We start from the raw sequence: 15845 nt of genomic DNA, 5'->3' as shown, positions 1-15845 counted from the left end.
ACTGTGGTCAATGTCATGAGACAAAGTATATGTAAACTGCTGTATGGAAAGTGAATTTGCTCTGTAAATCTTCACCCAAATCACAATAAAAAAAAAAAAAAAAAGGGACACCATACTTTTATAACAAATTTAGAAATGTGCCCAGCATTGTATGTACTGCAGTTCACTAGAGTTATAAATTCTTCACTGTTTGTTTCTGATCAGATTGTTCTTTGTGATTAAATTGTGTTAGGGTCCCCAGTTAGTTGCCTATGAGCTGTTAATATGTGATATAACTATTTATGACATTATGTAATGAGATTGGCAGAAGTTGAAAAACATGACCCAACTCCTTGACCACATAAATTAGGGGTTGTACCCTCTATTTAGCACTAGAAAAGAATCTTTGAACCCACTGACTACAGGATATAGGAAGAGACTGTTTAGTGGTGGGTATAGCATGGAACAGTGATTGACCAAACCCAGATAAAGTACTGGGAGTGTTACCACCAGGCACAGATACTGTTTCACCTGTATGCTCTAATTTTTCTACTGTGGAAAATACTTGTTTACCATTTATTTGGTAGATATGATTAAAGAATTGATGATTTTATAAAATATTTTTAAAAATTAGGAAAACTATTGAGCAAATTAAAATGTCCTTTTTTTAATCTGCTTAGTTCCATGGAAACAGATCTTTATCTGAGTATCAGGCTCTTGGAAAGGTTTACAAAGGAAGCTAGGAAGATAGAACTACTTTGAGTAAAAATAGAAGAGCTCAATATCTACTTCTACCTAGCAGCTGAGGCTGGCACAGGACTGGGCAGTGTTTCTTTCTTTTGTACATAGGGTCGCTATGAGTCAGAGCCAACTAGACGGTACCTAACAACAACAACAACAACAGCGTCTAAATTAAGGAGCTCTGGTGGGGCAGTGGTTAAAGCATCTGGCTTTTAACCAAAAGGTCAGTGATCCGAACCCACCATCTGCTCTGCGGGAGAAAAAGGAGCCAGTCTGCTTCACTAGAGATTTGCAACCTTGGAAACCCTATGGGGTAATTCTACTCTGTCCTGTAGGGTCGCTATGAGTCAGAACTGACTCAAGAGCAGTGGGTTTGGTTGGGGTTTTTTGTTGTTGTTTAGTTTAGCAGCTAGGTTGGTGGTTCAAGCAATTTGCTTCTGTAAAGATTACAGCCAAGAAACCCTATGAAGCAGCAGTTCTACTGTGTAACACATGGGGTCCCCATAAGTCAGAGCAAAGGCCTGGAGTTAGATAACCAAATGGGAAGAACACACTCGGCATTTCTCAGGCTGAAAGAGGTGAGGGAAATATTCAAGCCTCAAGTTGCAGTATCGAAAGATTCTGTGGGCAAAATTTTTGAATGATGTAAGAAACATCAAATGAAGATGGAAGGAAAACGCAGAGTCACTGTACCAAAAAGAATTGGTCAGTGTTCATCTATTTCAGGAGGTGGCATAAGATCAAGAACCAATGGTACTGAAGGAAGAAGTCAAAGCTGCATTGACCTGAAAGGAGAACATTGGCGCCTCTGCACAGTGGCTGTTAGGAAGCTTTCACACTGCTGACAGGGACTACATCTATTTAGATGTCATGAAACTTCACATCATTAATATGAGAACTAAAGCACCAAATAAGCTATAATTTCCTGAATGACTATAGCAGTGATGATAATAATAATCATGGAAGGCTCTCTCACATTTATTTATATCAATAGAACTCCAAGGTGGTGCCGTCGAGTCATTTCTGACTCATAGCGACCCTGTGCACAGCAGAACAAAACACCGCTGGTCCTGAGCCAGCTCCATGATTCTTGCTATACTTGAGCCCATTGCCGCTGCCACTGTGTCAGTACATCTCGTTGAAGGCCTTCCCCTCCTTCGTCGACCCTCCACCTTACCAAGCATGACATTCTTCTCCAAGGAATGGTCCCTTCTGACAACATGACCAAAGTATGTGAGACGAAGTCTGGCCATTCTCACTTCCAAGGAGCATTCTGACTGCACTTTCTCCAGGACAGATTTGTTAGTTCTTTTAGGAGTCTGCGGTACTTTCAGCATTCTTTGCCAGCACCACAACTCAAAAACATCAATTCTTCAGTCTTCCTTATTCATTGTCCTCTTTAAAGATACCGTTATGAAAATCACAAGTAACTTCTGAGAATGTGTTAATAAAGACATACGGAGGAAAAAAAAAAAAAAAGCTGCATTGGAGGAATTGGCAAAGAACAGGTCTCCAGGAATTGACGGAATACCCATTAAGATGTTTCAACAAACGGATGTCGCGCTGGAGGCACTCACTCGTCTTTGCCAAGAATTTGGAAGACAGCTACCTGGCCCCTGACTGGAAGAGATACATATTTGTACCCATTCCAAAGAAAGGTGATCCCACAGAATGTGGAAATTATTGAACAATATCATTAATATCACATGCAAGTAAAATCTTGCTGACGATAATTCAAAAACGGTTGCAGCAGTATATTGACAGAGAAATTCCAGAAATGCAAGCTGGGATCAGAAGAGGACATGGAACAAAAGTTATCATTGCTGATGTCAGATGGATCTTTGCTGAAAGCAAAGAATACAAGAAAGCTGTTTACTTGTGTTTTATTGACTATGCAAAAGCATTTGATTGTTTGAATCATAACAAATTATGGATAACATTGAGAAGAATGGGAATTCCAGAACACTTAATTGTGCTCATGAGGAACCTGTACTTACACCAGGAGGCTGTTCAAACAGAGCAAGGGGATATAATATGGTTTAAAAATCAGGGTTGTATCCTTTCACCATACTTATTCAGTCTGTATGCTGAGCATATAATCCAAGAACTTGGACTATATGAAGAAGAACATGGCATCAGGATTGGAGGAAGATTGATTAACAAACCTGCGATATGCAGATGACACAACTTTGCTTGCTGAAAGTGAGGATGACTTGAGGCACTTAATGATGTAGATTAAAGACTACAGTCTGCAGTATGGATTACACCTCAACATAAAGAAAATTAAAATCTTCACAACTGAGCCAATAAGCAGCAACACGATAAATGGAGAAAAGATTGAAGTTGTTAAAGATTTCATATTACTTGGTTCCACAATCAACACCAATGGAAGCAGTAGTCAGGATACCAGATGACATATTGCCTTGGGCAAATCTGCTGCAAAAGACCTCTTTAAAGTTTGGAAGAGCAAAGATGTCTCATTGAAGCCTAAGGTATGCCTATCCCAAGCCATGGTATTTTCAGTTGCCTCATATGCATGTGAGAGCTGGACAGTGAATAAAGAAGACCTAAGAAGAGTGGAGCTCTGGTAACGTAGTGCGTAAGGCACTTGACTCCTAACCAGAAGGCTAGTGGTTCAAACCCACCAGCCACTTCTTGGAAGAATGGTTGGACAATCTACTTCCATAGTGATAGTGCCTCCGAAACCCAAGGAGGGGTCGCTGTGAGCTGGGTCCGACTCGACAGCAAATAACAACAACAACAAGAGTTGATGCTTTTGAGTTGTGGTGCTGGTGAAGAATAGTAAAGTACCATGGACTGCCAGAACTACTAACAAATCTGTCCCAGAAAAAGTGCAGCCAGAATACTCCTTGGAAGCGAGAATAGCCAGACTTTTTGTCTCACCTGCTTTGGTCCTGTTGTCAGAAGCGACCATTCCCTGAAGAAGGATATCATGCTTGGTTAAGTAGAGGGTCGACAAAAAAGGGGAAGGCCCTTAACAAGATGGATTGCCACAGTGGCTGCAACGATGGGCTCAGGTATAGCAAGTATTGTGAGGCTGGCACAAGACCGGGCAGTGTTTCGTTCTGTGTGTGCAGGGTTGCTATGAGTAGGAGCCAACTCATGGTACTTAACAACAATAACAACAGGTTTGGCTTTTGTTAGGGTGTTGGGTTTTTTTTTGTTTGTTTGGTACAAGCTAAGTGTTATTACTTACAGTATGAATGGGAAATATTGGGACCCTTAGGAATGAATTTTTCCTCTTTAGAAATGAATTCTTCCTCTGATAATATCGAATAGAATGGAGTTTCAGACATCATTTCTTGTATTCACGTGCTCCTCATAGAGACCCCGTGTGACAGGGTAGAACTGCCATCGAGTTTTCTTGGCTGTAATCTTTACAGAAGCAAATCCCCGAGTCTTTTTCCTGCAGAGCTGCTGGATGGGTTTGAACTGCCAACCTTTGAACTAGCAGCCAAGCTATTTGATATATCACTTTGCATAGTTACTGTATCATTTCAAATTCATTTTGTCCCAAGCCAGCTTCTCGTTTGAGGCTGTTCTTATATTTTTCCATTAGTCCTCAAAGGTGTATCCATATATTCAAAATGAGTCTGAGAAAGCAGTTATTTGAATGAATTATAATGTTAAGAAATAAGGAGTCTGTTTAGAAATTAATTACTAGTATCTGTATCATTTTTAATAATTACAAAATGCAAATTTTCATAGCCTTTATTATCCTAGATATTCTTCATAGCAAATTACTGAATTATGTTAGGGGAAAAAACAGGCAAGGAAAAGTTATATGGATTTTCTTAAATTCATAAGCAGCTGTAAAAAGCAACCAGAATGCTAGAATGCTAAACCACTTAGAGCTTTCCTTTTGTGGCTAGATAAGGAAAATTTCAAAAAAGAAAAAGAGTATTGAGGTCTGATTAAAGGGCTGGTACTGTCTCTGCTTGGCACAAACAGTTAAGTGTTTGACTACTAACCACAAGGTTGGTGGTTTAAACCCACTCACAAGTGCCCCTGAAGAAAGGTCTGGCAATCTACTTCAAAAAGGTCAGTCATTGGAAACCCCTGTGGAGCATGGGGCTACTTTGCAAAGGTGGGAATTGCCATGAATTAGAATCAACTCAGTGGCAACTAACAACACCTGTGCTTTTTACCCCAGCTAGCTTGTTGTCCTGGTAGTAATTCACATCTCTTTGCCATGACCACTTTGTTCAATTTGTAAAAATACTGTTTCGGTTACCTAGTGCCACTCTGATGGGAATACACCACAAATGAGATGGCTTTAACAAACAGGAGTTTATTCTTAAAATTTGGAGGCTTTAAGTCCAAGTTCGAAGTGCCAGGCTCTAGGGGCTGGATGAAAGCCCCTCAACTTTGGGCTTCAGCTCTGCCTCCTGCTCCTGCCCACTGAAGCTGGAGGCTTTTCTTCACTCAGCTGCTGGTTGCTGAGGCTGACAAGCCCAAGGTCAACAAGTAGCAAGGCATAGTCCCACTATTACCAAACCATATAGCAGGCCATTAATTCAATTCCATTAAAAGTCCCAAGATTGGCAGAGCATGTCAGGCTGCTGAACAATGACTTGACTACATGCAGGGTTCAAGCTTGCCATAAGCTAGAGACCGTTCCCCAAGCTGCTGCTTATATACATGAAGCAGGTCTCATCCCTAAGGCAGCTACTCAGCTGCTCACAGTAGTTCCACCATGGAGTTGATTACCAGTCTCATCCTGGGCAGTACTACATCCAGCTGCCCAGCCACTCATCCAGGCCCAACAAAGTTGACACACAAACTTGACTACCACAAATACCTATTTAGAGAGTTTGTGCTTGTTTGTGTAATAGCCTTTCCTATGTGCTAGGTAGGCATTATGCTAGGAACTTGGCACGTATCATCCACACTTTCCTTATTCCAAAAAACCAAACTCGCTGCCATTGAGTCGATTCCAACTGATAGTGACCTCCGTTGGGTTTTCAAGGCAGTAAATCTTCACAGAAGTAAATTGCCCCTTCCTTTGATCGAATGGCTGGTGGGTTTGAACTACCAACCTCCTGGTAAGCAGTCAAATGCCTTAGGCACTACACTACTACAGGTCCTTACTTTCCTTATTAAAGCCCTAATATTTTATCCCTATTTTAAGTATGAGTATTCTTCAAAAATTTGCTATTACTGTAATTAAAACAAATGGCATGGCAAGACACCTTGAATTAATTTTTCTCTTTCAAATCCCCTCCAGCGTACCAGTAATGTTCGATCCACGTTTTTCAAAGACTGTTTATATGAAGTATTTGATGACTTGGAGTCAAAGATGGAAGATTCTGGAAAACAATTACTTCAGTCAGTTCTCCACCTGATGGAAAATGGAGCCCTAGTATTAACTACAAATTTTGATAATCTCTTGGAACTCTATGCAGCAGATCAGGGAAAACAACTTGAATCCCTGGACCTTACTGATGAGAAAAAGGTAAAAAATAAAGCCTTAGTCTCTTTTCAGGGAAGTGAGCTATATGTCTGTTTTCTAGTTGGTATATTGAATAACATCGGTACTTGTATAGCTCTAAAAAGGAAGGTTCTTATTCCTATTTGAGATTGGGTCTTGTTTGTTTTTTGAGACTGATTGCTAATATAAAATGCACATATAGTAAAAGTGTTCAGTTCTGTGAGTCTTGATAACTGCACCTGGCTTAAAGCAAGGTTATATATAAGTTACTTGCATTATAAGATCTCTTTAGCATTTGGTAGTATTGGTGGAATGAGTCGGGGCCGACTCGACAGCAAATAACAACAATAGAATTTTTTTTCCCTTTGGCACCTATTAGAAATGTATGAAAACTACTTTGTAAAGTCTGGAAGAGCAACTTTCTAGGATTTCCACGCCAAGCGATAGCTGAATTGACATTAATGTTCATTAGAAGCTTCAGCAGACTTTTTTTTTTAGATGTTGCCATACCTAAGCCATCTACCATAATATTGAATTATGGATACAGGTGAATGCAAGGAACTGATAATAGAATTAATATTTAAGGTCTCATATCTCTTGCTCTGTGATTTTTGTAATTTTCCTTCTATACTTGGCTTTTCTCAGGAAACTGTCTTTATGTCCAATTTATAGCCCAATTAATAGAGTTTGAACAGGCAAAGGGGTTAGCCCACTGGCTAACATGGCTATTCTCTGCCATGGTACTGCCTCTGCCAGAGTAGTAGCCATCATACTAATCCTGTGATTTAACTGACCTTCATGCTGGGTTTTAAAAGGGAGAAAACACAAATTTAAAGAAATAGTTTTCTCTGGCTGGAGTGTTTTCTACCTGTTACCCTCATGCTTTGTATGGTCAGCTCCTCCTTACCCTGTAAGTCTCAACTTAAATATTATATCCTCCAAGAGGTCTTTTCTGACCATCCTATTTAAAGAAAAAAACAAAACAAAACTCGCACTATCGATTGAATTCTGACTCATAGCATTGGGTTTCTGAGGCAGTAAATCTTTATGGAAGAAGGTTGCCCCATCTTCCTTCCTTCCACAGAACAGCTGTTGGGTTTGAACCACTAACCTTCTGGTTACCAGTCAAATGCCTTAGGCACTATGCTACTAGAGCTCTTATTTGAAGAAGGAACCTACATTTATTTTTTGTTCAATTCTCTTGTCTATTTCCTTCATAGCATTTACTACAACTTGAATTTTTAATGTCATCTGTTTGTGTTTTTGTTTTGGGAGCTCTGGTGGTATAGTGCCTAAGGCATTTGACTGCTAACCAGAAGGCTGGTGGTTCAAACCCACCAGCCGTTTCTCAGAAGGAAGATTGGGCAATCTACTTCTGTAGAGATACTGCATTGGAAACCCAAGGAGGGGTCACTATGAGTCGAAACTGACTCCAAGGCAGTGAGTGTTAATGTTTTAACTGTTAACCATGTCAGCTATTCCTACCTTTGTATCACTGATGTCTAAAATACTAACTAGTATATAGTAGGTCCTCAGTAAATATTTTTTTAATTAACAAATGAGTAAATTAAATTCGAGAATTAGTAGCTAGACCAAAGGTCATCCCCAAGTATTCATGAACATCAGAAGCATAAGGACCATTTCAAAGCTAAAGATGTCTATTAAACTACACATTTTCCTTCTCATTTTATCTTTCAGCCTCAAGATTTCCTTTGTATTTTCAGCCCACATTAGGGGCAATATTTAATACACTGACTGGTAGTTAGAATGAGGCCTAGTAATATTCAAATTTCTCTCTGTGCCTCTCGACTATTTTTCCTAACCCATAGCATATTTCCCCAGGATGTTATAAGAATAAATTAATATTGCCTCAAGTTGTTGGGGAAATGAGTCCATGGATTCCAGGAGGCTATTGTTATCATTATCATCTAAATGATTATTTTTCACTGGGTAGATTTTTAGGTAACTGAGAGGTGACTAAAGTGATTCTCTCTCACTTCATCTATTGCCTCTCTGTCTGTCAGTGGAGGCTTGCATGTTGCTATAATGATGAACAGGTTTCAGCAAATCTTCCAGACTAACGGTGCACTAAGAAGAGCTTGATGATCTGTTTCCAAAAATCAGCCAGTGAAAACTCTGTGGATCATACTGGTCGTACCTGCAGCTGATCGTGGAGGTGGTACAGGCCTGGGCAACATTTTTTTCTGTTGTGCATGGGGTTGCCATGAGTTGGACATGTTCAGTGCCAGCTAACAACATTATTACTACAATAAGAAATTACCATAAAACTTACTGGTTTAAAACAACAAATACTTATTTGCCCATGATAATGACGTTTAGCAGTTTGGACTAGACTTGGCAGGCAGTTCTTCTGCTAGTCTTGCAGATTACTCACATGGCTGCAATCAACTGCTGGTCTAACCAGGGGTGTATCATATAAAATGACCTCACTTACATGTTTGTTAGTGCAGGCATTTGACTCTGCCATGTGTCTCTAGCAGGATAGCCCAAGCTTCTTCAAATGTCATCTGGGTTCTCTAGCCTGTGAAAAAGGACCACACAAGGGCACAGGAAAGTTTAGCTTAATTCATTGGGAGCCTTTACTGAAACAGACATCCATTGCTCTCATACGTGTCATCAGTGGAAGGAGGCCTTATTGATTCTGCAAATAAGGCAAATAAATTCTAATTGTTGATGTTTTCAAAGAGAAATACTAAACTTGCTGCTGTAAGTCCTAACTATCATACCTGAAATGGAAAGTTAGTCTCCATTTTAGATTTTGTATTTTTGCCCTGTGATATCATGAAGCTGAGGAGTTAGGTCAGAAGAATAGTCCTCTAAAACAGCCTCTTGTCCTTGTGACCTTGAAGCACTTACTCCACCCCACCATCTCTGTTGATCTGTGTTTGTGTCATGCAGGTCCTCGAGTGGGCTCAGGAGAAGCGGAAGCTGAGTGTGCTGCACATCCATGGGGTCTACACCAATCCTAGTGGCATTGTCCTGCATCCAGCTGGATATCAGAATGTGCTCAGGAACACTGAAGTTATGGTGAGTGGTCTCGGGAAGTCCTTCCTGGGAAACCCCTCTAAGGCATAGGCCTTAAAGGGGAAATAGGTTCTGTGCATTAGTTAAAAGTTGGAAGGTCAAACTTCTTCCTGTGCTTCGTAGCTTGTGGATATGCACACCATCCTAGGAAATGTAAAGCTTCTCTTGAGGTTTCAAACCAGCGAATTTCGTTTATACTTGACTGACAACCAGCAGGTGGCACTCTGTTGCTGGCATCATCATCACACACCAAGAACACATTATTCCATTTCTTCATTGTTTAGTTTATTAGTGGTTAAGTGCTCACCTGCTAACCAAAAGGTCAGTGGTTCAAACCTACCAAAGGCTCTTTTCTGTGGGAGAAAAGACCTGGAAATCTGCTCCTATAAAGACTTTAGCCTAAGAAACACTATGAGGCACTAATACTCTGTCTTATTTGGTCGTTATGAGTTGGAGTCAACTCGGTGACACACAACATCAACATATCAAAAATGATTTGGGCAGCTTTTTACATTCTAAAGAGATGTGCAAACATGACTGGATTTTATTAAATTAACAAAACACTGCTCAATGGAAAAACTTTGAAAAATCAGACTCTTGTGATTAAATGCAGATTTTCTTCTTCACAAAAAAAAGTTCATGGATATAAGCTTTGGTCTTGCTCATGTATACACTGGTCCCTAACTCTGAGAGCAGTATGTGTACTGGCTGTCTTCATGACTGGGCCACATAGAATGGTAGCATCTTTACATGATAGGACAAAAGGAAGACCAAGAAAATGTGATGTTGTTTACAGCATGGGGCATTTTTTTTTTAACCTGTTCTTTCCCTACCATCTCCTGTAATTGTACCCATCACTGACTTTGATTGATCCCACAAACAAAATGACTTCTAATGTTTTAAATAACCAGAATACAATCTGTTTTCATTATCTGTGATAGTTACGATTTATAAAGTAACTACAAACACTAAATTAGTGAACATTGAATCCTTGCTCCTAGGAGAAATACAGGGTTAGGTTCCTATGGGCCTCTGATCACAACCGTTTTCATCAACCAAGCAATACACAACCTTGTTTCTTAGATGTTTTTGTTTAAAGACACGTTTTTTAATATAGTTGATTAGTTAACCTTGAACTCATGTAGCATTGTAGCTCATACCTGAATAGAGCTTATTTAATACATGTGTTTTTTTTGTGTGAGGTGCAGTACAGCTTTCTTATACTTAAGCACACTGTTGGGGGCATGTGAAACAATGACACACCAAAAATAATTTTAAAAAATCATAAAACATAGCAGTAAATAGACCGTAAAAGGGACACTTGTTAACAGTATGGAATCGGAAACAAGAAGGTAGGGCATCACTTTGTTTAACCTGACCATATGTGCCTAAACCAAAAAAAAAACAAAAACCCAAACTCGCTGCCATTGAGTCAGATCTGACTCATAGTAACCCCTCCTTGGATTTCTGGGGTAGTATTACTACGGAAGTAGATTGTCCAACCTTCCTTCCAAGGAGTGGCTGGTGGGTTTGAACTGCCAGCCTTCTGGTTAGCAGTCAAAGTTTTCACTGTTCTGTATATGTCCACAAATGACCATGAAAGTGCCACAAGTACTGACTTGGGGGTTGCAATATAATTTTAGCAAGTAGGTAAACTCAAAAATGTGGAATCTGCAAATAATGATCAACTGTATGTGTGCACAAGGGGCTCTGGTGGCGCAGTGGTTAAGGCATTCAGCAGCTAACCAGTGTCAGCAGTTGGACTCCCCCCATCTGCTCTGTGGGAGAAGAATAAGGCAATCTGCTTCCATAAAAATTTCCAGCCTTGGAAGCCCAACAGGGCAGTTCTGCTGTATCCTATAGGGTCACTATGAATCGGAATAATTTGATGCCAGTGGGTTTGTTTTTTGGGTACGTATGCACATACACATTGATGTTCTAGTGTCAGACTTTCTCAAACAAATCTGGTGGTGGATTTGTCTTCTCTGGTAATTCATGATTCCACTTTATAAGGCAACAAAGGCAAATCTGACTCAGAAAGTGGAAGGAGTAAGATCCATTGAAGCTCTGCTTAGTGTCTAAAGGCCTCTTAGTCCATAGATCTAAAAAATATACTAAAAAATAGACCAGTGCCAAGCCTATGAAACCCTAATTAGAGAACCTTCAGAAGAATGCCAGGTAAAGATAAAATTTTAGACCAATTACCAACTTACAGTAATTAAGCAGGGGATCAAAACTCCTCATAGAACATATCTACTTTCTTATACTCTGTGGGACTCTGTCTTGATTAGCTGGTCATCACAGTCTAAGTGTGGCAGTTATAAGACTATTGACTTTATAATGTTTCAGACGTGCCTCATGTGTGTGTTCACAATGTCATTCATATGTTGTTTCTTTTCCTTCAAGAGAGAGATTCAGAAACTCTACGAAAATAAGTCATTTCTTTTCCTGGGTTGTGGCTGGACTGTGGATGACACCACTTTCCAAGCCCTTTTCCTGGAGGCTGTCAAGCATAAATCTGACTTAGAGCATTTCATGCTGGTTCGGAGAGGAGATGTAGATGAATTCAAGAAGCTTCGAGAAAACATGCTGGACAAAGGGATTAAAGTCATCTCATATGGAAATGAATATGCTGATCTTCCCGAATATTTTAAGCGACTGACATGTGAGATCTCTACTAGGGGCAGATCAGGTAAGATGCATTTTGAGATTGAGGGGTCAGAGAGCAATAGCTTTTTTGCCATTTACGTATTTGTGATAGGTAAAATCATTATCAAGATGAGAAAAATAACACCTAACCAAATAACAAAGGGAGATCATGGTTAGTCTTCAAGTTATACTAAAATTCCATTTGGATAGTAAGAAAATGGGGAAAAGGTATACCTTTATATTATGTTGTTTAGCCTCACCAGTTTTCATGAAATGCCATTAGATTTCAAACTGAAAAAGAATGATAACTCAGTTTTGGCTAAGGGTGTGAGGAAAGGAACATATTCATGTACTGTTGGTGGGAAGGTAAAGTTATTGACACATTTTCTGAAGGGAAATTTGGAATATGTATCAATATTTGAAACCTCTGACCCAGAAATCCCTCTCAATGTAATTTATCCTAAGAGAAATTTCTCTTAAGGAGATCATTGGGTAGTTTCAAAAAGATGTATGAGGACATAATCAGTGTTATGTATAATGGCAAATAATTTGAAGCAATCTAAAATGTCCCAATCAATAGGGCATTCCATAGACATACCAATGTTTATTTGATAAAATACAACGAAGCCAATAAAAGGAAAAATGTATTTCTGTTTTCTTTTTTTTTTTTTTTGCTGTCAAACGATATCAGAGAAATACTGAGTAAAGAACAAAAGAAAAATAAAATAGTTGGGTCCCATTCATGTTAAGTTGTAGATTTGTGTATTTTTGTAGAGGTATATATGGAATGATGTTTATTTACTAAATTAGCTGCTGTTTTCTTTATGCAATAGATGTGTTAAAAAATTTTGTTTCTATGTTAGTAGAAATACTGTGATTATGCATTACCCTATAAAGGAAAAAATGTGAACTTTTTTTTTAACTTTTTGTTTACAGAGCAAATCTGTTTTTCATTCAACAATTCATGCACGTTTTGTGACATTGATTGCAATCCCAACAATGTAATAGCACTTTGCCCAGTTCCTCTCTGTGTTTACCATTTCCATTCGTCTTTCTTTTCTATTCCTTCCTGCCTTCTGCACTTTCTTATTGTTGTTAGGTTCCGCTGAGTTGGTTTTGACTCATAGCAGTTTTGACTCATAGCAAGCCTATGTACGGGAGCTCTGGTAGCATAGTGCCTAAGGCACTTGACTGCTAACCAGAAGGCTGGAGGTTCAAACCCACCAGGCACTCGTCGGAAGGAAAGTTGGGCAAGCTACTTCCATAGTGTTACCACCCCCCTGGAAACCTAAGGAGGGGTCGCTCTGAGTCGGGTCCAACTCACCAGCACATAACAACAACAACAAACCTGTGTACAGTGGAACAAAACACTGCCCAGTCCTGTACTGTCCTTAGAATCATTGTCATACTTGAATTCATTGTCGCAGCCCCTATGTAAATCCATCTCATTGAAGGTCTTCCCCTTTTTCACTGACCCTCTACTTTACCTCATAGCCTTCTCTGGGGACTGTCCCTTATTACAACATGACCAAAGTATAAGTGACAAAGTCTGGCCATTCTCCCTTCTAAGAAGCATTCCAGCTGTACTTCCTCCAAGACAGGTTTGTTTGTTCTTCTAGCAGTCCATGGTACATTCATTATTCTTCACCAACACCAAAAATCAAATGGATCACTTCTTAGGCAGTATTTTTTATTCATTGTCTGGGTCTCACATGCATATGAGGCTTTTAAAAATGACTTGGATCAGGTACACCTTAATAGTCTTCAAACTGACATCTTTCTTTGCTCTTTAACACTTTTAAGAGGTCTTTGCAACAGATTTGCCCAGTGCAGTACATCATTTGGTTTCTTGACTCCTGCTTCCATGAACATTAATTATGGATCCAAATAAAAAGAAATCCTTGATAACTTCAATATTTTCTCCATTTATCATGATGTTGCTTATCAGTCCACTTGAGGATTTTTGTTTTCTCTATGTTAAGGTATAATCCGTACCGAAGGCTGTAGTCTTTGATCTTCCTCATTAAGTGCTTCAAGTCTTCTTCACTTTAAGCAGCAGGTTTGTGTCATCTGCATATTACAGGTTGTTAATGAGTCATCCTCCAGGCCTGATGGTACATTCTCCTTCATATAGTGTAGCTTCTCAGATTATTTGCTCAGCATACACATTGAATAAGTATAATAAAAGGATACAGCCCTGATACATACCTTTTCTGATTTTAAACCATACAGTATCCCTTTGTTCTGTTTGAATGACTGCTCTGGGTCTACGTACAGGTTCCTCATGAGCACAATTAAGTATTTGAGATTCCTATTCTTCACAATGTTATCCATAATTTGTTATGGTTTACACAGTTGAATGCCTTTGATAGTCAGTAAAACACACATAAATATCTTTCTGGTATACTTTGCTGTCAGCCAAGATCCATCTGACATCAGCAGTATTCCTCATTCAAGTGTATATCTAATGTAGAAGTATGTGTATATCATAATGTTTCTTACAGCTCTTCTGAATCCAGCTTGAATTTCTGTCGTTATACTGCTGCAACTAGTTTTGAATTATCTTCAGCAAGATTTTACTTGCATATGATATTAATGATATTGTTTGATAATTTCCACAATCTGTTGGATCACCTTTCTTTGGAATGGGTACAAATATGGATCTCTTCCAGTCATTTGATCAGGTAGCTGTCTTCTAAGTTTCTAGGCATAAACGAGTAAGTGCTTCCAATACTGCATCCATTTGGTGAAACATCTCACTGAAAATTCTGTCAGTTACTGGAGCTTTGTTTTTCTGCAATTTCTTCAGTGCAGCTTGGACTTCTTCCTTCAATACCATCAGTTCTTGATCATAATGCTACCTTCTGAAATGGTTGAACGTCAGTCATTTCTTTTTTTTTTAACAATGCATTTCATTGAAATATAATTTATGTACAGTGAAATACACAAAACTGAAGTGACATGGGTCAGTGCTTTCTTTTTTTCCTTCTTGCAGTGTTCTTTCTCCTCCCCTCTCACCCTTGGCAACCAATGAAGAAAGTTTCCCTCCATATATAAACCTTTCCTTGACCCTCCACAACAACGAACTGTAGTCCTTCCGTAATTGACTTATTTTACTCAGCATAATGTCGTCCAAGTTCATCCATATTATGTGGTGTTTTGCAGACTTTACATTATTCCTTAGTGCTGCATGTTGTTGTTGTTTGCCATCGAGTCGGCCCCAACTCATAGCTACCCCTCCTTGGGTTTCCGAGGCAGTACCACTACGGAAGTAGGAATGCCCAACCTTCCTTCCAAGGAGTGGCTGGTGGTTTGAACCGCCAGCCTTCTGGTTAGCAGTCAAGTGCCTTAGGCACTATGCTACCAGCACTCCATTACATGTATGTACCATAGTTTGGTCATCTACTTTTCTGCTATAAATCTTAGAAATAAGTCCCTTGCCAGATATGTAATCATCAGCAAGTATGAATTTGTTGCTGTCGTTTTTGTTATGTGCTTTATCATGTGTCCATTTCTTTGTTCCATATAATTTTCTATGCTGAGCTCATTTGTTTCTGAATCGTGTTATCACTTCTTTCATTGCTATTGTTTTAGTATTTGCTGAATATTTATGCTGGTCCTCCTTTTTGGTTTAAAGGTTTATCATTTTTCTTTGAGGCTACCCTGTGTTTTATAGTTGTCTTTCCAAGTTTAGAACAGTCCGTTCTATCTTGTAGTTGTCCTGACTTCCCTACCATCTAGAAATTCTGTAATGACACAGTTTTTTACCTCTTTTTGGTTTGCAGTTGTCCTCATTTGTCAATTGATGTCTCTGGTTCCCTCTTTACAATCTTGTAGGCTTCTTTACTTTGTTGGGGTTTTTTTTTTGTTTGTTTTTTTATATTTTAGGATTTGGGTGAAGATTTACAGAGTAAATTCACTTTTCATACAGCAGTTCACATATACTTTGTCTCATGTCATTGACCAAAATTTACAATGC

The 15845-nt window shown here is 39.1% G+C and overlaps 1 protein-coding gene across 1 annotated transcript in view; it reads left to right on the top strand.

Moving 5' to 3' along the window:
* FAM118B (family with sequence similarity 118 member B) overlaps positions 1–15845 on the top strand; it is a 69922-nt gene that overhangs the window by 36127 nt on the left and 17950 nt on the right. Inside the window, exons 4-6 of the mRNA XM_042781832.1 lie at positions 5969–6196; positions 9092–9220; positions 11624–11909. Of these exons, the coding sequence (XP_042637766.1) occupies positions 5969–6196; positions 9092–9220; positions 11624–11909 (643 nt within the window). The remainder of the gene's footprint in view (positions 1–5968; positions 6197–9091; positions 9221–11623; positions 11910–15845) is intronic.

This window comes from Orycteropus afer, unplaced genomic scaffold (genome assembly GCF_000298275.1).
Source record: "Orycteropus afer afer isolate SDZICR_OR568_19922 unplaced genomic scaffold, OryAfe1.0 scaffold00178, whole genome shotgun sequence".
Classification (NCBI taxonomy): domain Eukaryota; kingdom Metazoa; phylum Chordata; class Mammalia; order Tubulidentata; family Orycteropodidae; genus Orycteropus; species Orycteropus afer.
This window is presented reverse-complemented; position numbering and strand designations above follow the sequence as displayed.